The 23386-nt window shown below is 53.2% G+C and overlaps 1 protein-coding gene across 1 annotated transcript; it reads right to left on the bottom strand.

The window, feature by feature from the left end:
* Positions 1-8819: 8819 nt before the first annotated feature.
* On the bottom strand, positions 8820-18057 carry PROC (protein C, inactivator of coagulation factors Va and VIIIa). Its single transcript, XM_032145909.2, has 7 exons — positions 17973-18057; positions 16535-16701; positions 15042-15066; positions 14575-14949; positions 11905-12047; positions 10906-11023; positions 8820-9763 (listed from the first exon to the last, which is right to left on the bottom strand). Exons 1-7 carry the CDS (start codon positions 18040-18042, stop codon positions 9174-9176), a joined length of 1488 nt encoding a protein of 495 aa, XP_032001800.2. The 5' UTR covers positions 18043-18057; the 3' UTR covers positions 8820-9173.
* Positions 18058-23386: the final 5329 nt, after the last annotated feature.

Raw genomic sequence — 23386 nt, 5'->3', positions numbered from 1 at the left:
GCCTGCACTGATCTCTCCCTTCTCCAAAGAGATTTTAGCCATTGTGACCATTGCGTCCCGGGCTCTGCATGAAGGGCTCGGGAAGAAGGGGAGGGAGGCGTCTACCCAGGGCCAGCTCCAGGCACCAGGCCTTGCAGGGGTTGGCCTTCCTTTCATCCCCACAACCACTGGGGATAGAAGGGGATGAGCCCAGTTCTTAGACAAGGAAAAGAAGGTACAGGAGGGCCAAGCAGCAAGGCTGGGGGCACCAGCTGGGGAAGGGCCACTGAGCCCAGGGCCTGGGTACCTTCTCTGCAGCCAGGCTGCCATCTGACATCAGCTGTCAAATGTTGCGATAATAAGAGATCACTCTTCAGCCCATTGAGTCTTAAATTTCTTTTCACGTCCTTTTATTTTTGTCAATGAAAAGGCTCTGTTAAAGCAAGTTTGTGTAAAGCTTCTCTTGTACAATTTTTGGGTCCCTGGGCCTTGTCTGACCCACGCACCTGTCTGGGCTCAGCTCTGGGCCCAGAGGTGGCACTCAATAGATATGGTCAATGGATAAGCGCTTAACCCAGCCTGTCCCCGACACTGCTCACCTCCTTCGTGACACACCCCCACGCACGCCAGGCTTGCAGCCTCCCAAGAGACTCTCCCTCATCTGCCTCCAGAAGGCCCAGCATGTGCCCTCTGGGGGAGGGTGTCTCCTCCTAGGCTGTGGCCTCAGCCATGTACTCTAAAGCTCGGTGTTGTCATGGACATACAGAGTGGAATCCTAGACATGGGAGACTGCAAAAGGTGGAAGGGAAGGGGCAAGGGTTGAAAATCACCTATTTGGGTACAGTGCTCACTGTTTGGGTGATGGCTCCACGAGAAGCCCAGACTCCACCACTGCATAATCCATGCAAGCAAGAAATCTATACTCACACCCCTAAATCTACAAAAACAAAAAACATGTTCAAATCAAAGATGGGGAGCCAGGCGCAGTGGCTCATGCCTGTAATCCCAGCACTTTAGGAGGCCAAGGTGGGCGGATCACGTGAGGTCAGGAGTTCACGACCAGCCTAGCCAACATGGTGAAACTGTGTCTCTACTAAAAATACAAAAATTAGCTGAGATTTGTGGCAGGTGCCTGTAACCCCAGCTACTGGGGAGGCTGAGGCAGGAGAATTGCTTGAACCAGGAAGGCGGAGGTTGCAGTGAGCTGAGATCGTGCCACTGCACTCCGTCCAGCCTGGATGACAGAGTAAGACTCTGTCTCAATCAGTTAATCAATCAATCAATCAATCAATATGGGGCAAAAAGGATGTTTCAAAAGACAGGGGCAGATGGGGCATGCTCTCCCTGCTGACCTTGCAAGGAGCTGCCTGCACCCGAGTCTGTCTGGAGACAGCTGCTTTCACAGAGCCAGAGGGCAGAGCTTTCCACACTCAGGAGCCAAAGGATGTGGGTGCTTCCCTCCAGGAGGTACAGAAGTTCTAGCCTGGCTGCATGGCACAGAATATCATAAAATGCGTTGGGTGGGTTTTGTTCTTTTTCCATTTGGGGGAGGAAACTTGTTTAAGATGGGAACTAACTGTTCTTTAAAACTTTGACAGAACTCGCACACAAAGCAGCACGAGACAGAAGCTTTTGAAGGGGAGTGAAATGGCTTTTACCAGCACTGCAGTTTTCTTTTTGCACCAGTGTTAGTATTTTATATTTGTTCAGGAATGTGTGTATTTCACCTAGGCTTTCAAATGTATTAGCTTATAGTAAAATCATTGCAATGCCCTTGTCACTCTTTCTAATCTGCATTTTTCATAGATCTGCCTCTCTGCTTTTGATGTTATTTCTTGTGTTCATCATCTGCACCTCTCTTACACTCATTTCTGCCTCCTTATCTTTATATTTCCCTCCTTCTTGTTTCTTTGGGTTTGTGTTACTCACTTTCCAGCTTCTTAAGTAAGATTTTTATGTCACTTGCTCTCTTCCCAGTTTCGTATGTATGTATGTATTTATTTATGTAATTATTGAAACAGGGTCTCACTCTGTTGCCCCAGCTGGAGTGCAATGGCACACTCACAGCTCACTGCAGCCTCAACCTCCTGGGCTCAAGAGATCCTCCTGCCTCAGCCTCCCGAGTAGCTGGGACCATAGGTATATGCCACCATGCCTGGCTAACCTTTTGATTTTTTGTAGAGAGAAGGTCATTTTGTCACCCAGGCTGGTCTTGAACTCCTGAGCTCAAGTGATCCTCTCTCCACAGCCTCCCAAAGTGCTGCGATTACAGGTGTGATCCTGCATCTGGTGTTTTTCCAGCTTCTTAAGTAAGGATTTCATGTCACCTGCTGTATTAGATTGCAAGGGCTGTTGTAATAAAGTACCACAGACTGGGTGGCCTAAATAACAGAAATCCATTGTTTCACAGTTTTGGATGCTAGAAGTTCAAGACTGAGGTGTCAGCAGGGTTGCTGCCTTCTGACGGCTGCAAGGGTGAAGCTGGTCAAGGCTGCTTTCCCAGCTTCTGGAGGTTGCGGGCTGTCTTGGGAGCCCTTGGCTTGTAGATGAGTGGCCCTGACCTCCGCCTTCATCTTCATGTGGGGTTCTCCCCGTGTGTTCACGTTGTCTTCTCTCCGTTCATGTCTGTGCCCCAATTTCTCCTTTTTGTAAGAACACCAGTCATTTTAGGGGTCCACCCTATTCCAGAATGACCTTGTCTTTTTATATATGTATGTATGTATGTATGTATTTATTTATTAGACAGAGTCTCGCCGTGTCGCCCAGGCTGGAGTGCAGTGGCTTGATCTCCGCTCACTGCAACCTCCGTCTCCTGGGTTCAAGCAATTCTACTGCCTCAGCCTCCTAAGTAGCTGGGATTACAGGCGCACACCACCACACCCAGCTAACTTTTGTATTGACCTTGTCTTAACTAATTATATCCTCAGCAACCCCATTTCCAAATAAGGTCACATTCCAAGTTTTTGGAGGTTGGGGCTTCAGCGTGTGAATTTTGGGAGGACACAATTCAACCCGTGACTCTTTGTGATAGTTAATTTTATGTGTCATCTTGGCTAGGCCACAGTATCCAGATATTTGGTCAAACATCATTTCGAATGTTTTCTGGGCAGATGTTCTTTTGGATGAGATTAACACTTAAACCAGTGGACTTTGAATAAAGCAAGTTATCGTCCATAATGCAGGTGGGCCACATCCAATCAGTTGAAGGTCTTAATAAAGGCTGACTCTACCCAAGAAAGAAAGAATTCTGCCAGCACACTGCCCTCAGACTCAAACTGTGAGTGTTCCCTAAGTCTCCAGCCTGCAGGCCCACGCTGCAGATTTTAGACTTACCAGCCTTCACAATTATTTGAGCCGCTTCTTTGAAATAAATCTCTCTCTATCCAGTCAATTTCATTTCCCTGGAGAACCCCGAATAACATGTATTTAGTTTTAACTTTTTGTTTCTGGATAAGAATATTTACTTATTTATTTTGAGACAGAGTTTCGCTCGTTGCCCAGGCTGGAGTGCAATGATGCAGTCTTGACTCGCCACAGCCTCCACTCCGTGGGTTTAAGTGATCCTCCTGCCTCAGCCTCCCAAATAGCTGGGATTATAAGCGCCCACCACCATGCCCAGCTAATTTTTGTATTTTTAGTAGAGATGGAATTTCACCATGTTGGCCAGGCTAGTCTTGAACTCCTGACCTCAGGTGACCCACCCATCTTGGGCTCCCAAAGTGCTGGGATTACAGGCATGAGACACCACGCCCAGCCTGGATAAGTATATTTAAAGGTATAATTTCCCTCCTGGTGTTGCTGTAGCTGTGAAACACAAATTAACATTTAATTCTTACAATTTCTTAATTTATCTTATGATTGCCTGCTAATATGTTAGTTTGCAGACATATGGCATTTTTAAAGTTTTTCATTGGAAATTTCTACTTTTATTGTCTTTTAGCTAGAGGACATGTTCTGTATTATATTGATCCCTTGGAATTTTTTGAGGCTTTCTTCATGGTCCAGTATGGTTTTGTAAGTGTTCCTAGTGTGCTCAGAAAGAATCGCTTGGCTGGGTACAGTGGCTCACGCCTGTAATCCAAGCACTTTGGGAGGTCAAGGTGGGTGGATTACCTGAGGTTGGAGTTTGAAACCAGCCTGACCAACATGATGAGACTCCATCTCTAATAAAAATACAAAAACTAGCCAGGCATGGTGGTGGGCACCTATAGTTCCAGCTGCTCGGGAGGCTGAGGCAGGAGAATTGCTCGAACCCAGAAGGCAGAGATTGCAGTGAGCCAAGATCCTACCACTGTAGTCCACCCTGGGTGACAGAGCGAGACTCTGTCACACACAAAAAATCATCTACATATCCACTTTTAAAAATCTGTTTGATTTATTGGTTTATAAGAGAATTTTTTTTTAAAACTCTCCAAATACAAGTAAAAGTTGTTTATTTCTCCTTTCCCTTCTGTCAAATGTCACACTGTATGCAGTATTTTGAGGTTATGTTGCAGGGGTACATATTGTTTTATAATAATTAGATCTTTACACATGTGATTTTTTCTGTATATCATGTTCATCATTGTTATATGGTATTTTTATCTTAATTTCCATTGTATTCATTACTGGAATCACTTAGCTTTCTTTTCATTCAAAGTTGCATGGAATTTCTAGCATTCTTTATTTTCAGTCTTTTGGTGCTTTTTAAGTTGTCTCTAATCAATATATTGTCTCACTGGTTTTTTAATTCTTAGATGTATCTTTTTTAATCGGTAAGCTTAACCTAATTACATTTATTGTTATTATTTCCATCTTATTTCACAGTTTCCATCAACTGTACTTTCTTTTGTTTTGTTTCATAGTTTTACATTACATCTAAGTTCCATTCTCTTTTTTTTTTTTTGAGCCCACTCTGTCACCCAGGCTAGAATGCAATGGCTCCATCTTGGCTCACTGCAACCTCTGCCTCCTGGGTTCAAGCAATTCTCCTGCCTCAGCCTCCTGGGTAGCTGCAATTACAGGCGTGTGCCACCACGCTCAGCTACTTTTTGTATTTTTAGTAGAGACAGGGTTTCTTCATGTTGGCCAGGCTGGTCTCAAAACTCCTGACCTCAGGGGATCCACCCGCCTCAGCCTCCGAAAGTGCTGGGATTATGGGTGTGAGCCACTGCACCTGGCCTAAGTTCCATGCTGAGTTAATTTTTGTATGAGGTGAGAGATATAGGTTGAGGCTCACTTTTTTTTGCCTACTGAGGCCCCACTGTGCCAGCACCCTTCATTGAAAAGCCTCTCCCTCCTCCACTGAATTACTTTTGTATCTTTGTCAAACATCAAAAGGCTGTAGCTGTGTGGGTCTCGCTCCAGTCTCCATTTTGCTCCATCCCTGTGTCTCTTCCTCCATGAGCACCACATAGTCTTGATGACTGTAGCTATTCAACGAGCCATGATGCTGGCTAGAGCGATTTCTCTAATTCTTTTCTCCCAAACATTCTAGTCATTTGAGATCCTTTACACACATACACACACATATAGTACCTTGTTTATGTCCACAAAAAGACATACTGGGATTTTGATAGGAATTACATGACATCTGTAGATCAATTTTGGGAGAATGGACATTCCCAGTATTTTGTGAATTTTGTCACACAGATCTGGTACATGTTTTGCTAAATGTAGATCGAAGTACTTTCTTTCCTTAAAGTGACTGGGGTGGTGTTGTGCTTTTAACCTGGGTTTCCACATGTTTGTGTTCGTGTAAAGAAATGCAGTTGATTTATACGTGCTTCTCGCTTATTTTCATTCCTCTCCTTTGCTTTCTGTTAGGCACATCAAGTTTTCTTCTGTTGGCTTAAAAGTTGTATTTTTGTTCTTGTTTTGTTTGCCCTCAGGGCCATTTCCAGGACTTGAAATGTTTGTTTGCTTTTCTAATTTTCCCCGGTTTCCCCAGGCAGCAGGTTGGTGGATCTGCCCACACTGTCGTGCCAGAGGTGCTCTAGGCCATGCAGGGTCACCATCCTGACAGCAGCCCACCCGGGAATCTTCAGCAGAGGCGAAGACTTCCAGTCCTCTGTCATTCTCTCAGTCTGTCACCTCCACTGAGACTGTGGTGGGCACTGGCCCTGTGCCATTCAGCAGGTGCTTCCAGCCCCGGGTGCAGTTTGCTCCCATTTCCAGGCAGCCCCATCTGTTCCTCCCCCAGGTCAGTAAGGAGGAGAATCCCACAGGCCCCAGCTCGGGCAGGTCTCTTTTCTTGTGGCCACACACAGATAGCTAACTCCGTGGGTCCTGGTGTCCCCTCTGGTCTGGCCGCAGCTGCAGCCACAAATCAAGTCCTCTTTATTTTACTATGGACTGAGCTGTGCTGTGCTTTCTCAGATAACTGGCTTTATCCTCGTTGGCCTGGAGAGTCTTAGAACTAGAGTTTACCTGAGAAGAAAGGCCCTTAAAGACCATTTGGTCCATTTTTATTAATTTATTTTTATTTATTATTATTATTATTGTTATTATTATTATTTTTTTTTTTTTTTTGAGACGGAGTCTTGCTCTGTCACCCAGGCTGGAGTGCAGTGGCGCGATCTCGGCTCACTGCAAGCTCCACCTCCCGGGTTCACGCCATTCTCCTGCCTCAGCCTCTCCGAGTAGCTGGGACTACAGGCGCCCGCCACCACGCCCGGCTAATTTTTTTGTATTTTTAGTAGCGACGGGGTTTCACCGTGGTCTCGATCTCCTGACCTTGTGATCCTCCCGCCTCGGCCTCCCAAAGTGCTGGGATTACAAGCGTGAGCCACCGCACCCGGCCTATTATTTTAAATAGAGACAAGTTCTCCCTATGTTGCCCAGGCTGGCCTCGAACTCCTGGGCTCAAGCGATCCTCCTGCCTCAGCTTCCCAAAGCACCAGGATTACCAGTATGAGCCACGGCACCTGGCCTAGCCCAGTCGCTTTCAACTCCAGTGAACACATTGAAATGAAATGGAGAGTTGTAAAAATATCAATGTCTGGGTCCCCGCTCCCCTGGCACAATCAGTTAAATTAGCATCTCTGGGGGTGGGACTGGACATCAATATTTTTATTTTTATTTATTTATTTTATTTTTATTATTTATTTATTTATTTTTTGAGACGGAGTCTCACTCTGTCACCCAGGCTGGAGTGCAGTGGCAGGATCTTGGCTCACTGCAAGCTCCGCCTCCCAGGTTCACGCCATTCTCCTGCCTCAGCCTCCTGAGTAGCTGGGACTACACGCGCCCGCCACCATGCCTGGCTAACTTTTTGTATTTTTAGTAGAGATGGTGTTTCACCGCGTTAGCCAGGATGGTCTCGATCTCCTGACCTCGTGATCCGCCCGCCTCAGCCTCCCAAAGTGCTGGGATTACAGGCTTGAGCCACTGCGCCCGGCCACATCAGTGTTTTTAAAAGCTCTCCGGGGCCGGGCACGGTGGCTCACGCCTGTAATCCCAGGGTTTTGGGAGGCTGAGGCAGACGGATCATGAGGTCAGGAGTTCGAGACCAGCCTGGCCAACATGGTGAAACCCCATCTCTACTAGCGTGCACCTGTAATCCCAAGAGGCTGAGGCAGGAGAATCACTTGAACCCAGGAGGCGGAGGTTGCAGTGAGCCGAGATCGCGCCATTGCACTCCAGCCTGGGAGACAGAGTGAGACTCCACCTCAGAAAAAAAAAAAAAAAAAAAGGCTCTCCGGGAGATGCAAATGTGCAGCCAGGGTGTAGAACCACTGCTCTCATCCAATCCCTTCATTTTACTGATGTCCCCTGGATTAGTCAGGGTTCTCCAGGGACAGAACTAATAGGATGCGTATATAGATACAGATAGATGAGAAGGGGCTTATTAAGGATTTGGCTTCTGTGATCATCGAGGCTGAGGTGTCCCATGGCAGACCTGCCAGCTGGATAGCCAGGGAAGCCGGCCTGGCTCAGTCCAGGTCTCAAGGCCTCAGAACCAGGGGAGCTGATAGCAGGATCCTCAGTACAGGGCTAATGGCCCGAGAATCTGGAGGGCCACTGGTATAAGTCTCAGAGTCCAAAGGCCTGAGAACCTGGAACTGATGTCCAAGGGCAGGAGAAGGGTGTCCCAGCTCCAGGAGAGACAGAGAATTCACCTGTCCTCTGCCTTTTTATTCCGTCTGGGTCCCCAGCTGATTAGATGGTGCCCGCCCACACTGAGGGCAGATCTTCCCCACATAGTCCACCGACTCAGTGGCCCATCTCCTCCAGAACATCTCACAGACACACCCAGAAATCAGGCTTCGCCAGCCATCTGGGTATCCCTTCATCCAGTCAAATCGACACCTAAAATTAACCATCACACCCAGAGAGGAGAAAAAGACTTGCCTAGGCCACACAGAGAGCTAGACTAATTTTGGGCTTTAGATGAATTTTCTCAGCTTTATCTCACCCCCATTTCTTTTCATCAGGTACTTCATGATTTCAAATCAGAGCATCCTTGACTTATTTCTGTCTCATCCAATTAGGCCTATCGGGCCAGGTTAAGCCAGAGCCTCTTTCTTACTGCTGTTCATGATGGTGTAACATTGTTCTTAAACAGCTTCCCCTGCGACACTGTGAGCTCATTCCGGGCTGAACCAACACTTTCTGGGTCTCTGGCTGCTTCCCTACAGAGCTAATGGTGGCCTCCACACCGAGCACCGTCGAAACAGCTGTCCTCCAGGACAGCGGAGAACAGAAAAAAGCATCCGGGTTTTGGAGTCAGACCTAGATTTGAATCCTGGCTCCACCATGTAAACCTTTCAGACCCCTCAGTGTCCTCCTCTGTGATATGAGCTAAACGTATCTGCCTCATAGCTGGGCTTGCTGGAAAGCTGGTCAAGCCTCACCTTCAGCATCCCCGGCTCACACAGGCTCTTCCCAAAGCCCTGGAAAAGGCTCTAGCGGCTTCGTGGTTGTGTTTTTTATTGTTTTTCATAAACAGAGTATCCCCCCCAACACACACAGCTTTAGACCCCGCAAAACTTGGATCTGCTCCTCCACACCCCACAGAGTTGCTCTAGGAGTTAAGATTCTATTCATAAGGCATGTGACATACAATAGGTGCTCAGTAAATGTTACTTCCCTCCAGAAGAGCCCAGAAGAGGGAAGTAACAGACAGACAGAACAGCAGGCCGGTGTGCTTGTTACATGTCCCTTTAATGTCCCATCCATTGCCACGCAAAAGCCCAGCCCCGCAGGGAGGGTCGCTAAGGTGCCCAGCTCTTCGGGGGGGCTTCCTTGTCTCTGATGTGCCCATGGATCCAGTCGAGGTAGCGGCTGACTTTGGTGTAAATGCCGTAGTTGTGAAGGAGCCCACAGCCCTCACCCCAGCTCACCAGGCCCACCAGGAACCAGGTGCCGTGGAAGGAGGCGACCATGGGCCCCCCACTGTCGCCCTCGCAGGCGTCCTGCCGGTCCCCGAGGATGCCCGCACACAGCATGTTCTCAGACACCATGTTGCTCATGACCTCGCTGCACTCATTGTGCGGGACCACGGGAATCTTGATGAAGTTGAGGATGAAGGTGCGGTTTCTCTTGGCCTCCTTCTCTCGGCTGCTGTGGTAGCCCCAGCCCGTCACAAGGGTCTCCTGGCCGGCCTGATTGAGCTCGCGCTCTGCAAGGCCGCTGTCCGGGAGGCAGATGGGCACTATGGTCTGCGAGAGGGTGGCGGGCTGGGCCAGGCGCAGCAGCGCGATGTCATTGTCGGTGGTGCTCTTGCTGTAGTTGGGGTGGACGAAGACCTCCTCGATGTCCAGGTCCAGCTCCCACTTCTCCCAGCGCCGCAGGTCATACTCTCCTGCAGGGCAGAGGGCACAGTCAGAGTGGGCTGCCAGGAGCCTCTCCCCAGTGGCACTTTCCCGAGGCCCACCCACTGCTGTGCCCCTGCAGGCCTGGGCAGAGGGCCTGAAGAAGGTCCACCCGGAGACTGTGCACCCACACGTCCCAGGCACTGTTGCGGAGCCACCTGTCTATGCCGTGGAACCCTATCAAGGGTGACTTTTCCTGCCAGAAGGAGTGGCCAACGGGCGTCAATCCCAAAGGGGCAGGATGCTGGTCGGTTTTCAGGAGTCATGGAGCCATGAGACCAGAGAAGAAATGGGCAGCAGGGAAGCCCGAGACCCCTGGAAACCCCAGACACAGACCAGAGCCACAAAGGAACGTGGAGCAAAGGTAGCTGGAGAAACCCCAGGGGCAGTGAGACCCAGAGAGGAGGACGCCCAGAACATGGCACTGCCAGGGAGGACAGGGCAGGGGCCCACCTGAGAGAGAAGGTCCTCTCAGTCCAGACTGATGGTTCCCAGGGAAGAGCACCTGGGAATTCTAAGCCAAGCCCCACGGGGGGCCACTGGCCATAGATTATGCTGTAGGAAATGTGAATTTGGTCTTTCTCAATATGCTTTTTCTTCTTTTTGGCATAAAGAGTTGAGCCAGACACCCCGCCTCCAGAAATTGCCATAGATCGGGGCTAATGCATAGGTGCCCCCAGCCTGCTAGGAAAGCAGCTTGTGGCCTTGGCAGGCGCTAGGGCTCCCTCTGTACAGCTCCATCCCCGTCGGTCTGTGGGAGGCCCAGCCCTGAGGCCAGGCCTTGCTGGTCTTTGCACCCAAGGGTGCTGAGGCCCACACAGAGCCTGCTCCACATGAGTGGGAATGGAGAGGTGAGGGTCTGTGTAGCCCCTCACTCACAAACATGTGTGTGCAGGTACCTGTGCCCAGATTCGAAGAGGGCACCAGAGAACCCCTACTGCGAAATGCTAAGTGTACAGGGGTGGGCAGGGTCGGGGCACATAGGCCTCTTCCCCCCCAAACACCTTCTGTGGAGCTCAAGAAGCCTCTTGCTTAAGCACCTGGGGAGCGGGGTCCCCCACACCTGAACAGCCTGCCTGGTCCCCCTACCCAGGGCTCTGGCAGCCCCCTTCTGCCTGGCTCCAGCCCATACCAAGCCTGACAAGGAGCTTCCTGGACTCATCCATGCAGTGGGCCGCTGTCAGCACCCAGGAGGGGTGGATGAGCACTGCCCCGCAGGCCAGCTTCTTCTTTGAGTCCAGCAGGACCACCTGGAATGGGGTGGGACGATGACATCACAGGACTGCCTCCTGACAGCCTCCAGTCCAAGGCACCTGGGTTTCATATGCACTTTCCTGGGTTCCCTGGTCACATGGGCATAGGCTTAGGCCCTTTCTGGCATTTTCTATTTTTGCCCATTTTACAGTGTTAGCCTGTCCCAGTGTGTCTTCCTGACTTTGCCCATGCTGTTCCTGTACTGTTCATACTGTTCCAGTCACCCTCAGCCACACCCAACATCGCCCAGCGAGCTCCTCTCATCCTTAGAGGCTTGGCTAGGCCTTGTGTCTTCCAGGAAGACTTTGTGGCCCCCAGGCTGCCTGGATGTTCCCCTTGGGCCTCCCTCAGCCCCTAGCTTGAAGGGCCGTCCTGGCTCTGGTCCCACTGGGCTGCCCGGTCTTTGGGGTCCTGACCCCCACAGAGTCTGAGTCCCCAGGGCCAATACCCCCACTTGTTGGTTTCTATCTCCCCCATGCCTGGCAGAGAGGGGAACCCAGTAAGTGTCAGTTCCCATGTGGAGGCTGGAGGGGTACTCAGGCCCAGCCCTCCCTCCTAGCCCTCTCCCTCCCATCAGCAGAGCTTCTGCCTAAAATCCCGCCAGCAGAGCACTGTCTTTCCAGCTCTTTTTAGAAACTGTAACCCTCCCTCCTGCAGACCCCTCCATGCCCCCATGCCCCTCCCCTCACCCACCCTGGCTGTTCCTCTCCCCTCAGGTTGCGTCCATCTTTCCCTGAAGCATCCCCCACCTTTATCATCTCCCAAAAGCAATGGCAGTGCTTCCCTCCCGGTTCCTGCACCCTGAGCACAGCTGCCAGGATGGGCTCAGTGACCCCGGACCCAGCGCGTGAGCAGCCAGTGCTGCCTCGCCTCCCACCTGCCAGGGGCTGTCTCCCCGCCTGGTCATCTTCCCATCAATGAGCCGCGGATCTACTTGGTCTTCTTGGTCTTCTGTGTCTCGTTTCAGGTGACTGCGCTTCTTCTCCATCCGCTTCCAGGGCCTCCCACAAGGGAACTTCACTGAGGTAGGCAGAGGTGGTGAGGGGCCGGCCAGGCACTCCTCCCCAGATTGCCCTCCTGTCTGGGTCCTCCTCCTGCCTGCAGGCCACTTTGCCACAGTGCAGGGTTCAAGGAACCAATGATACTTAGACCACTCCATTAATATTAGCTATAAAACCCCTCCAGTCAGTCAGTCAGTCAGTCAGTCAGTCAGTCAACAAACAGTACCGCCCAATGGCAAGAGTTAGGCCAGGCAGCATCGCCCACTGGCTGTGTCTCCTTACATAGGTGGTTAAACTTCTTAAAAGCTCATTGTACCCCAGGGCTGTTGGGGGTGATCCCTGGGATTAGTAAGGTCTCAGGCTGGGCTGCTGCTGAGCTCCTCGCAGAGGAAAGGAATTATAGGGAGAAGGAGGTGAGCATTCTTGGAGAGCTCCTACAGTAGGCATGGCATGTCTGTGAGGCCTCCCTGCCAAGAAGAGAGCGCATACACCATGGAGAACTGAGGGCTGGAAGGTCGGCCCGACTCTGCTCAAAATGGGCCTTGAATGCCAAGTCCAGATATCTAGACTTAAAAGAGCAATGGGACGTCGTCCGCCGGGGAGCTGCGTAATAACAAGAGAATGGAGAGGGCACAACAGCAACACAGTTCCAGAAGCTTACAGCAGATGGATGGACGCGGTAACTGACTTGGCAGACTGGAAAGCAAAAATCTCAGCCCGTGATGGGGGCACCCAGAAGCTGAAGGACTGGACCACGGAACCATAGGAAGCTGTGGGGCTTCCAGGAAGGCAGGGCAGGTGGGAGGGCATGTTGAGAGTTTGTAAGAGAAACGGCGAAAGCCCTCCTCACTGGCTTGACTCCCCTCTCCCTGCCTGCAGAAGGTGAACCAGAGACTCTGACTAGGGACTTCAGGCCCCGCCTCAGGAAGGAATGGTGCTCTTAGCTGACCACAGGGAGTCACGCAAATGTCCACAGCCTGCACAGGAGCCAGCTCCCCCGCCCCACCCTGCTCCGAGGGGCCGAACACCAAGGGTGAGCGTCTTCTATCCTCCAAGAGCTTGGAGGAGTCCTCTTAGAAAGCAGCCTGAAAGGAAAGCCCTCACGATCTGGGGTTCTGCCAATGACAGGACCTTCCCACGGCCTTGCAGGAAACCCACAAGCCAACAGGCCCACCAGGCATTTCTTTGCAGCTTCCTGGAAATCTCTAATTATTTCAAAATAAAAAGTTAAATTTTTAAATCTTTTTTAACTTTCTTTAAAAATAGAGACAGGGTCTGTGTTGCCCAGGCTAGTCTCAAATTCCCAAGCTCAAGCAATCCTCCCACCTCAGCCTCTCAAAGTGCTGGAATTATAGGTCTGAGCTACTGAGCCTGGCTGAAAATTTTTTTCTGCAGAAGAATTGAATTATAAAGTTGTAGAAAGTTCCCTGAAAGAGGCTGGGTGCGGTGGCTCACGCCTGTAATCCCAGCACTTTAGGAGGCCAAGGCAGGTGGATCACCTGAGGTCAGGAGTTCAAGACCAGCTTGACCAACATGGAGAAACCCCTTCTCCACTAAAAATATAAAATTAGCTGGGCATGGTGGCGCATGCCTATAATCCCAGCTACTTGGGAGGCTGAGGCAGGAGAATCGGAGAATCGCTTGAATCCAGGAGGCGGAGTCTGTGGTGAGCCGAGATCATGTCATTGCACTCCAGCCTGGGACAACAAGAGTGAAACTCCATCTCAAAAAAAAAAAAAAAAAAAAAAAAGGAAAAAAGAAAGTTCCCTGAAAGAAAACACAAAGTCAAATAGATGGGAAATAGAAAAGACAATAAAACTAGAGGAAAGAGGTCTGAATAATGGGAGGTCCAGAAAGAGAAAACAGAGGAAGTAAAGGGGAGATTGTAGAAGAAATAAGTAACAAATGTCCCTGGAGGCAGAAGATAAGAATTTCCACATTGAAAGGGTCCACCTTTTAATGAAAATGAAAAAAGGACCCATGCCAAGGAACAGCATGCTGAAATGTAAGAGTTGTAAAACTCCGATTTTTAAGGTTTCGTACATATATAAATTTGATTAAAATGCGTGAAAAGGAAAATATAGAAGAAGGCAGAATCAGGATTCTGTTCTCTCCTCAAGGAAGCAACGGGGTAAAGAGGGAAATGCGATGCACGCTGGACAACGTCAGAGAAAATAAACGCAGCCAGGCTACATGGAGGAGGAGGAGGCTGCAGGCCTGGCCCCAGATACGCTCAGACTGGGGAGCGGAGCCACCACTGGGCTCGCGCTCCGGGAGGTGGCCCCAGGTGCGCAGGGGCGCCCGGAGGAAGGCGGGGACGCCAGGAAGAAAGGAAGCAGGGAAAGCGGAGGGCGCGCCCAGCTCCCGGGCTAACTGCGCTAACAGTGGCCCCGGTGTTGGGGCGCGTCTGCCGCTACCCCAAGGCTCAACTCTGTTCCTCGCTCCCTCCCTAGAAGCCCTCCGCGCCGCGCCCCGTCAGGGGGCCTGCCCACCCCGCCCGCGGGCACCCAGCGTGATTCCTGGGCGATGTATTGGGGGCTTCTCACCTGCGGGCTGACACTGCAGGAGGTCGTCCCCCAGCTTGTAGCCGGGCGCGCAGCTACAGCGCCGCCAGCCCACCTCCTCTAGGCAGTAATGCGTGCAGCCGCCGTTGTCCAGCGAGCAATTGAGGAAGCTCACCTCTGTGGGCAGGGGAGGGCGCGGGCAGCTGGCGCTGGTGCCGCGCCCCCAACCCGGCCCCAGCCCCGCCCCGCCGCCCGCCCGCGCCCCGCTCTCCCCCTCACCGCGCTGGCAGAAGCGGCCCTCCCAGCCGCTGCGGCAGTCGCAGCTGAAGCTGCCAATGCCGTCGATGCACGTGCCGTGCCCGCAGCACAGGCTGGCACACGGGTGCTCCAAGGGCAAGACTAAGCACTGGTCACCGTCTACGACACAAGGCGGGGTAGGGGGTCAGCTGCCAGAGACCCCGAGGGGCGCGGGCGCCGGTAGTCCAGCCGGGGATCTAGAACGCACTCACCGACGTGCTTGGACCAGAAGGCCAGCTGCGGAGAGAGCAGGCAGCGTCAGGCGCCTGCAGCCGGTGTGCGGAGGGGGCGCGCCCGGGTGGGGCAGGGCAGCCGGTGAGCGGGCAGGGGAGGGGACGGCTTCCAGACAAACAGGGATCGACCCCGATGGTCGTCGGCTGCTAGGAGCTGGTGCTCCCTGCCCCTCCTCCGCCCTCCGGCGCCACCCGCCCGCGCCCAGCCTCCATCCCACGTCCCTGGAGCAACACCCTCTCCCCATGCAGCTGCAGTGCTGCTCTCGCGACTGTCCGCTCCCACAGCAGCCTCTGCCATGCAAGGGACCCGAATCCCTCAACAAGTCACTCGACCTCCTTCCAGCCCCATCACTCCCTCTGCCTGCGGGCTTTGGGGGACCCCTGAGCATCTCGCCTTTCCCTAAGCCAGTGTTCTTCAGAGTTGGGGGGACGGGGGCAGAGGATCTGCGTTCGTAACCAGGTACCAGGGTTGCTGCTGCGGCTGCTGCAGCTGGTCCGGGACCACCCAGCCCACGTTGAGACCCACGGCCTGTGCCTGGTGCCTGCTCCATCAGAGAGGCCAGCCAAGGCCTGCTGGGGCTGAGAGACCATGGGTGAGGTGGGAGCACGGTGGGGACTTGAAGTGAGCAGATATGTGCCTGCAGAAAGTCACTTTGGCTTCTGCCAGGGAGGCTGTTGGGGAAAGAGGTGGTGGGGATGGAGGGGAGCAGATGGGGGTCCAGTCAAGGAGGTGGAGGCTGAGGGCAAGAGTGGGTGAGGCCAGAGGGTCTCCTGCCCTGAAAGCCTCCACTGGAAAGCATCCCTGGATGCCTTGGAAGGGGGCCCAGGCCGTGAACAATTTTCAGGTCCTAGTGGCTGAAGCGATCCCCAGGGACAGAGCGGGCCTGAGCCTTGTCTCGGGAAGCCAGCCCCGTTACCAAGCTCACCATACTACCTAGGGCCACCTCCACAGGACTCTGGGGGCTCCAAGGGACTCTGACCCTTAGACAAATAGGACACAGACCCTGTCTTCCGACCCCCTGAACAATCAGATTTTCTCCCTTTGATATGAGGCACAGGAGTGAGCGATTTTATGTGGACAGAAGTGAGTCTCGGTCACACACACACCCTGATCAGCAGAGGCATGGGTGGAAGCAGGATGGTCTTTGGGTCCCCTCTTTGTGAGATGGGAAGGGGAGGCAGTGGTGCTCAGTGGTGGCTGGAGGGTGGACTGAACCACCTACAATATGGCTGGTGGGACTCCCCACCTAGGGTCACCCCACACTCTTTCCTGGAGCTTCTTCCTGAATTCTGTTTCTTGCAGTCACATGTGTCTGGCCGACACCATAGGGCCAGCATCCTAATCGCTCCACTCAGCCACCCCCACAACTCCTAAGAGGGCCTCAGCATTGAGTCCCCACCTGCTCCTCCAGGCCCCTGCTGGTCACCAGCTCACCCCTGAACCTCATCCTCTGGACCCATGGTGGCCTTACTGTGTCATCCACATTTTGGAAAATTTCCTTGGCCTCCTCGAAGTCACAGATCTCCTCTATGCACTCCCGCTCCAGGCTGCTGGGACGGAGCTCCTCCAGGAAGGAGTTGGCACGTTTGCGGATCCGCAGCACCTGGTGGGCACGCTCGCTGCTGGAGAACACTGAGTCTGGTTTTGGAGGGAGGGGGAGCTCACCTTGGTGGAGGGGCCTAAGAGGGGCTGGGGCCATGAGGGGGTCGGAGGAAGCAGAGCTGGGAGAGCCTGGGAAGGTCTTATCTCCGCCCCCTCAAGGCTCATTCTAATTCTAGGTCATGGCTTGGCGCAGGGGTCCTCTGCTCTTTTCCTCCCGAGGAAGCAGATGGCAGTTGGAGGACGAAGCCTTGCTCTGAGATGGACAGGCCTCCCTGTGAACCCCACGCCGACCTCTGTGTGACCTTGAGCCAGTGTCTTTACCTTTATAAGGTTCAATTTACTCATCCAAAAACATGGGGATGAGACCGTCATGTAAAACATTCAGTACAGTCCCTGGCCCAGAGATAAGCACTCAAGCCCTGGCTGCTGCTCTAAAGGCTGCCAAGTTAAATCATCTCACTGTTCCGCCAGTACACCAAGTGCAGCCCCATCTTGACACATCCCCCCAGTCTTCCTCTCCTCCCCCAACCAAGTATTCCCCATGTTCCTCCCCTTGGGCAGGGACACCTGGAGGATAGACAGCCCTATCACCCAGGAAGGGTCCCCAAGTGTCTCCTGGGCTCCGCAAAGTGTCTGTCTTGGGTGCAGGGCACAGTTAGGAGGGAGGGATCAAGTTGGGGGTGTGAGCAAGAAGGGATGGAGGGAAAGGCATCCTAGAGGGAGGGTATGCCTGAGCTGAGGACACCTTGGGAAAGGGTGGGGGTGCAGGTCCCAGGCAGATAAACAGCTCAATAAAGGCACAAATGAAACCAACAACCTGGTGTGGCTCTAGGGGCCCACGTGTCCTGCAGACCTCCCTAAGAATCATGGCCTCCTCCGGTTGGCTGTGGAGACCAGGAAAGGGGTTGGGGCAGGGCAGCCATGAGGCCGGTGTGCATTTGAGTAGGAGAGGCTGTGCTGGATAATGTGGGTGGTAGCCTGGGCCTGGGGTCTTCACAGTTGAGGGAATGAGTGGGTGGAGAGGGAAGGCCCAGGGGACGCTGTGACCATCCCCGTGTGGAGGAAGGAGCTTTAGGAGGTCATCGCGGGGCTCGCTGCCATCACGCATGCCTGCCCTGGCAGCCCCTGTGTGGCACCCTGGCAGCTGGCCTACCTAGGACTTGTCAGTTGATTCCTGCCATTCCCATCTGCCCCTCACCTCACCCAGGCCTCAGAGAGATGGTGGAAGCTGTGAAGGCCTGGGCAGATGCCCACCAGGGCCTTTTAGAGGCCACAAGCATCCCGGGGTAGGGGTGGGGTGGCCTTACCAAGAGGAGCTGGTGTGCCGGAAATTCCCCAGGTGGCCACGAACAGCAGGAGGCTTGTGAGGTGCCACATTCCGGAGGCGCTGGCACCTGTCTGAGGAGGACTTCTGAGCTCTGGGCAGTGCCTACCCCCGCTGCTGCTCTGCCTGCACCCCCAGGTGGAAGTGGAATGAAAGGGCTGTCCCTGTGTGCTGGCTGTCAGGGCGGAAGCTGGGATTGAGGGTCCTTGTTCACTAGACACATAGCCACCCTCAGAAGGCCTCGGCTGCCTGCTCTGCGTGGGGCTGAGGTCACACTGCCTGCCTAGAAAGCAGCTCCAAAATGTGGTGGAGAGGGCGCCAGGATGTTTGTGTCCTCCCCGGGGACAGTGGGGTGGCTGCCTCTGCCGGTCTGATGACTGGGCTGAGAATATTAGCTAACATTGATTGGACACTCATGGTGTCTTTCAAACAATTTTTACAGGATTCACAGGGCAGGCCATGAAGCCAGACTGCACAGTGCAAATTCCAGCTCCAGCACTTACTGGAGGGCAATGTTGGGCAAGATGCTTAACTGCTCCACGCCTCAGTTTCCTCATTTGTAAAACGGATGGAATAACGTGTTGTATTTCTGCCCTAAAGGGTGTTGTGAGAATTAAAGGAGTTAGTCCACATAAAGCTCTCAAAACAGGCTTTGCACATAGCTCATGCTCAGTAAACATGAGATATTATGACTTCAGTTAAGGCTCACAACCACCCAAGAGGTAGCTGTTAATGCTGTCAACCCCATTTCATATAGGGGGAAACTGAGATTCGGAGGAATTGAGTGGTTTATTAAAAATCCAACTCTAGCTGGCCTCCATTGATTGCACAAGGAAGTCACCAAGCCAGGGGATCGATCAGATTCTGTCCCCCATCCTCCAAGAGTAGGGTCGCACACCGTCAGTACACTGCAGGCACCAGACTCGGAAGAGTGAGGCAAGGTCCTGGGTATCCATGTTTACATCCACGCATTACTCGCAGAGCCAGGACTCAAGGCAAGGCCTGTGTGGTTTTAGGCCTGGAAACTCAACCCCTGCCCCAAACCACCGGGTGCCCCAAAAGGCCACAGAGATAGCCCTGGTGGCCAGAGATCAAGGAGCCCTCCCCAGTGGATAGGCCACGTGGCCCTCTGCACACCCTGCCGGACCCTGCTCTCCGTTCTTGCCGACTCCCTCTGAGGCTGCTTCTGAGATTTGTTCAAATCCGACACCCCCAGAGGTGGAAGTGGAGTGGGGAGAATGGAGGGTCCTGGGCTCCAAACTGTCTGTTGGAATGGCCCTGGGCCCTGGGGACCATTGGCCTGGAAAGAGGGAGGCGCATGGCAAACGGACCTGGGACTGTGGCTGCCAGGCCTGGCCTGTGGAGGGCCTTGTGTCCTTTTACCCCAAGCTCAGGCTTGTCGAGCACCGTGGCTGGAGGATTCAGCCCTCATCACCACCCAGCTCTCTTCTCCCAGGGGCAGCCCTCCCTCCACACCCCTCATAGACCTGCCTGAAGGGGGACTCACAGGGGCAGGTCGTGGAGATACTGCAAGTTCGCCGTCCTGCCGCCATGACAGCCTGGAGTTCGAGTTAATCCATAACCACAAATATTTGCTTGGCCCTCAGCACTGAGGCCTCCCTCTCCACAGACAAACAGTGGCACTAGCACTCTTGGTCCTAGCTCAGCATGGCTTGGTCTGCCCGAAGCCCACCTCTGCCCACCAAGGATGCCGTCCAGCAGGGAGGGAGGTGAGGACAAAACCCTTGACAAATGTGGTCTCATTTCAGCTCCATAGTGGCTGGCTGAGGGAAGAACGTTGTCCCTGTTTTTCAGATGGGGACATTTTTACCTGGAGATATTGTAGTTTGCCCAAGATCAGCACGACAGGTAATATTCCATATTTCATCAAATCTAAGACGCCATTAATTATAAGAAGCATGTATTTATGTGCCACCACACAAGAAAAAAGACACTGTCCCAATGACATGCCATCCCAATCTCTGATACGTAAAATCATGAGAAGATGCTCCTTTTTGGGTCCCCAGTGCATGGGTGCTGAGCACTGGGCTCCACCCTCACCTCCAATTGCTCACAAGTCACCCCCCAACCCCCACCCCCAGCACACACACACAACTGCACATAGCATCCCTCTAACCTCTGTTTTTCAGGTAAGAACACTCAAGTTTTGCGTTACTTGCCCAGATTCACTGAGCTGGTAGTTCGCAGATTTAATTTGAACTCAGGTCTTGCTGCTTCCATTTGGCCCCTTTTGTGGACCAGTAAGAAAAATGAACGGGATTCCAGAAAGGCTGCAGCAATTTCCTGGCCGGGGTGCCAGAAGGGAGAAGGGTGAAGGGCAGAAATAAAGGGTCCAGCTCAGCACCTTTGCCTGTGTCCTGCAGTCTATCAGCATTTATTAAGCGTCTTCCTGCTCCGAACTGGGCTGCACCAGAGATGCCCCCTTTCCTCCCTGCCCTACCTGTTCCTGGGAAGACTTGCCCACGTTCCTTCTCAAAGTCTGCACCTCTAAACGGGGCATGTGACCCTGCCTCGCTGGCTTCCGTTGATTGCACAGGGAAGTCACCAGCCCAGGGGATCGCTCAGAGGAGTAGGGTCTCACACTGTCAGTACACCGTTAAGTACCAGACTCGGAAGATTGAGGCCAGGTCCTGGGCACCCGTGTTTACGCTTAGAGCAGAGGAAGCTGATGAGAAGGAAGATGCAGGTGTGCAAAGGGAGGCTGAGGCCACAGACACCTGGAGAGTCCCAGGGAGCAGCGAAAAGAGGCCCCTGCCTCCTTATGATTGGTGGCACATCCTGGCTTCGGGTGCAGGAGGGTCCCCATGCCCTCCTAAAACCCTATTCCTCCTGAAGTTTCTTTAAACTGGCTGGAACAGCTTGTGTTGATTGTAACCAGATGCCTCCTGCTGAGGCACCACACCATGCTGGGCTGTGGTGGTACCAGGCCCTCCTAGAGGAACAGGGTAAAACTCTTAACACTCTAACAAGTCAGGCCCACCTTGCCCAGGGGCAGGTACACATAGGAAATGCTTACAGAATTCAGAGGAGAGGGCAATCAGTACAAGCTGGCATAGCCAGGGGAGGCTGCCTGTAGGAGGTGACACTTCAGCTGGACATCAATGGGCAGACAGGAGGAAAGACATCCCCCCCCAACCCCACCGCAGGTTGGGAGACAATGGGGAGACACAGAACACAAGCAGTTGGGAGGTGCTAGGAGGGGGTGGAGGTGGAGAGGAGGTGGAGGGTGAGGCAATGGATTTTGAAATTGAGACTATGAGAAGTGGAGAACCAGGAGCTGTTTGTGACAGGCTGTGGCAGCTGCCTAGAAAAGCAGAGACAAGCTTCTGGGAACTCAGGCAGGAAGCATGAAGACCCCATGCACAACCACAGAAGGCACCAGCTTGTATGTCCCTGTTTGCTCCAGGCGTCGCCCCCGCAAGTCTGCAGAGATCACTGCCCTCTGCTTTGCCTTCCAGGCACAAGATGTTGTGGGTATTCTTTTGGCGCCGCTTCCCTTCCCCACCAACTTCTCGCCCTCCACTCCTCCCCACCCCAGCACAGGCAGCGGCTCCAGGGCAAGTCTATGCAGGCTCCACACATTGATTCTGACCTGCATAATAGACTCTGCCCGGGGCACCCATGTCCAAACCAGCCCAGGTGCCCAAAGCACTGGCACCGGTACGAGCCAGGGCGGCTGCAATGCTCCCAAGTGCCCGGTGCTGGGGGTTGGGGGTGCCACGGCTTGGGAGGCTGCCCAGAGGGCGGAAGGGTCCTCTGCAGAGCTCTGCACGCCTGTCGACCGACTGGGGCTCTGCACGGCGGGCTGCGTCACGGCCGCCTCTTCGGCCGGCAGCGCAGGAAACCCCGTCACCTTCTCGAGGCGGGGACGGTCCTGCCGCCAGCCGTTCCTGTGATCCCAGGGTCACTGCAGTTACACCTGGTTCCAGCCGGGGGCGCCGCGCCGCGCCGCTCCTGCGGAGGAGCCAGGCGCCCTTCACAGGCGCGGCCTCACCCGCTTTGCTTGACAGGTGTGAGTCGTCCCACGTGCGCCCGAACGCGGTCAGGTCCACCCAGGAAGCCGGAGCAGGACTTCGGGCAGCGAGCTCGCTGTGAGCTAGAGAGCAGACGGACATCTGTGGCTAAGGAATTCGCTGCATGGATGAAGACCCAAGCAAAAGAGATAGAACCAGATGTATGTGGAGCAAGGCCAGCCACAACTACCGGAGCAGGCGGTGTTTCAAAGCCCTCAGCTCTGGAGTCACGTCCACACGGCCTTAAACCTCCGCTAGCCTTTTTCTGACAGGGGGATTTAACTTCCCTGCGTCTCAATGTCCACATTTGTAAAATGGGGTCAGCGTCCATCTCAGGTGACTAAGAGTCATGTTAAATCTTTTATTAATTTTTTAATTAAAAAAAATTTTGAAACAGGGTCTCTCTGGCTCTGTCACCCAGGCTGGAGTGCAGTGGCGGGATCACAGCTCTCTGCGGCCTAGATCTCCTGGGCTCAAGCGATTCTTCTGTTTCAGCCTCCTCAGTAGCTGGGATCACAGGCCCGTGCCACCAAGCCCAGCTAATTTTTAAAACTTTTTAGGAGACAGGAGGTCTTGCTGTGTTGCTCTAGAACTTCTGACCTCAAGTGATCCTCCCTCCTCAGCCTCCTAAAGTGCTGAGATTACAGGCGGGAGCCACTGTGCCTGGCCTTATTTTTAAGTATTTTATACAAAGTGGACATGGCCTGGGACTTAACAGGTGATCACTCAACAACAATTTCCTCTCTCAGCTCCCCAAATATCCTAGAGAGAAAAGTTAGGTACCACGCGAAGCTTTGTAGAGATGGAAGCCAGGTAGTAACGGGTATTGCCCTTCCCACAGGCCTCGGAAGGTCAGGGAGGGGCCGACTAGGAGGGGAAGGGGTCAAGGACAGCTGCTGCTGTTTGGAAGCTTAGACTGCACAGATCTGTTGTACAGATTAGGGCTGATCATTCAGTCAGCCCTAATCTGTACAACACTCCCCACCCCTCGTGTTTTGGCCCTGGCTCTGCCAATAGATGTCAGAAACCCAACTTGAGCTCACTCTGCTGAACAGTGATGAGAGATGGGCTGGTGGTCAGGGCTGACGGGACTAAGGTTCCTTCTCACCCCATGCCACTCGCCTGTGTGGACATTGCCCATTCTCCATTCTCTCTGCGGGGATTCTGTGCTTCTCAGCCCACCCCAGGCAGGGCAGGGAGGAGAGACACTAGAGAGGCTCCCGGGAGCTCCCTGGTAAGAAGTGGAGTTGGATGGATGCAGTCCAATGTCCCTCTCTTTTGTTGTTGTCAGGTTATTGTGGTATAATTTACAGGGAAATTATAATATACAGGGAAACTCACACTTTAAAAATGTACAGTTCTG

Source organism: Hylobates moloch, unplaced genomic scaffold (assembly GCF_009828535.3).
Source record: "Hylobates moloch isolate HMO894 unplaced genomic scaffold, HMol_V3 SCAFFOLD_24, whole genome shotgun sequence".
NCBI lineage: Eukaryota > Metazoa > Chordata > Mammalia > Primates > Hylobatidae > Hylobates > Hylobates moloch.
This window is presented reverse-complemented; position numbering and strand designations above follow the sequence as displayed.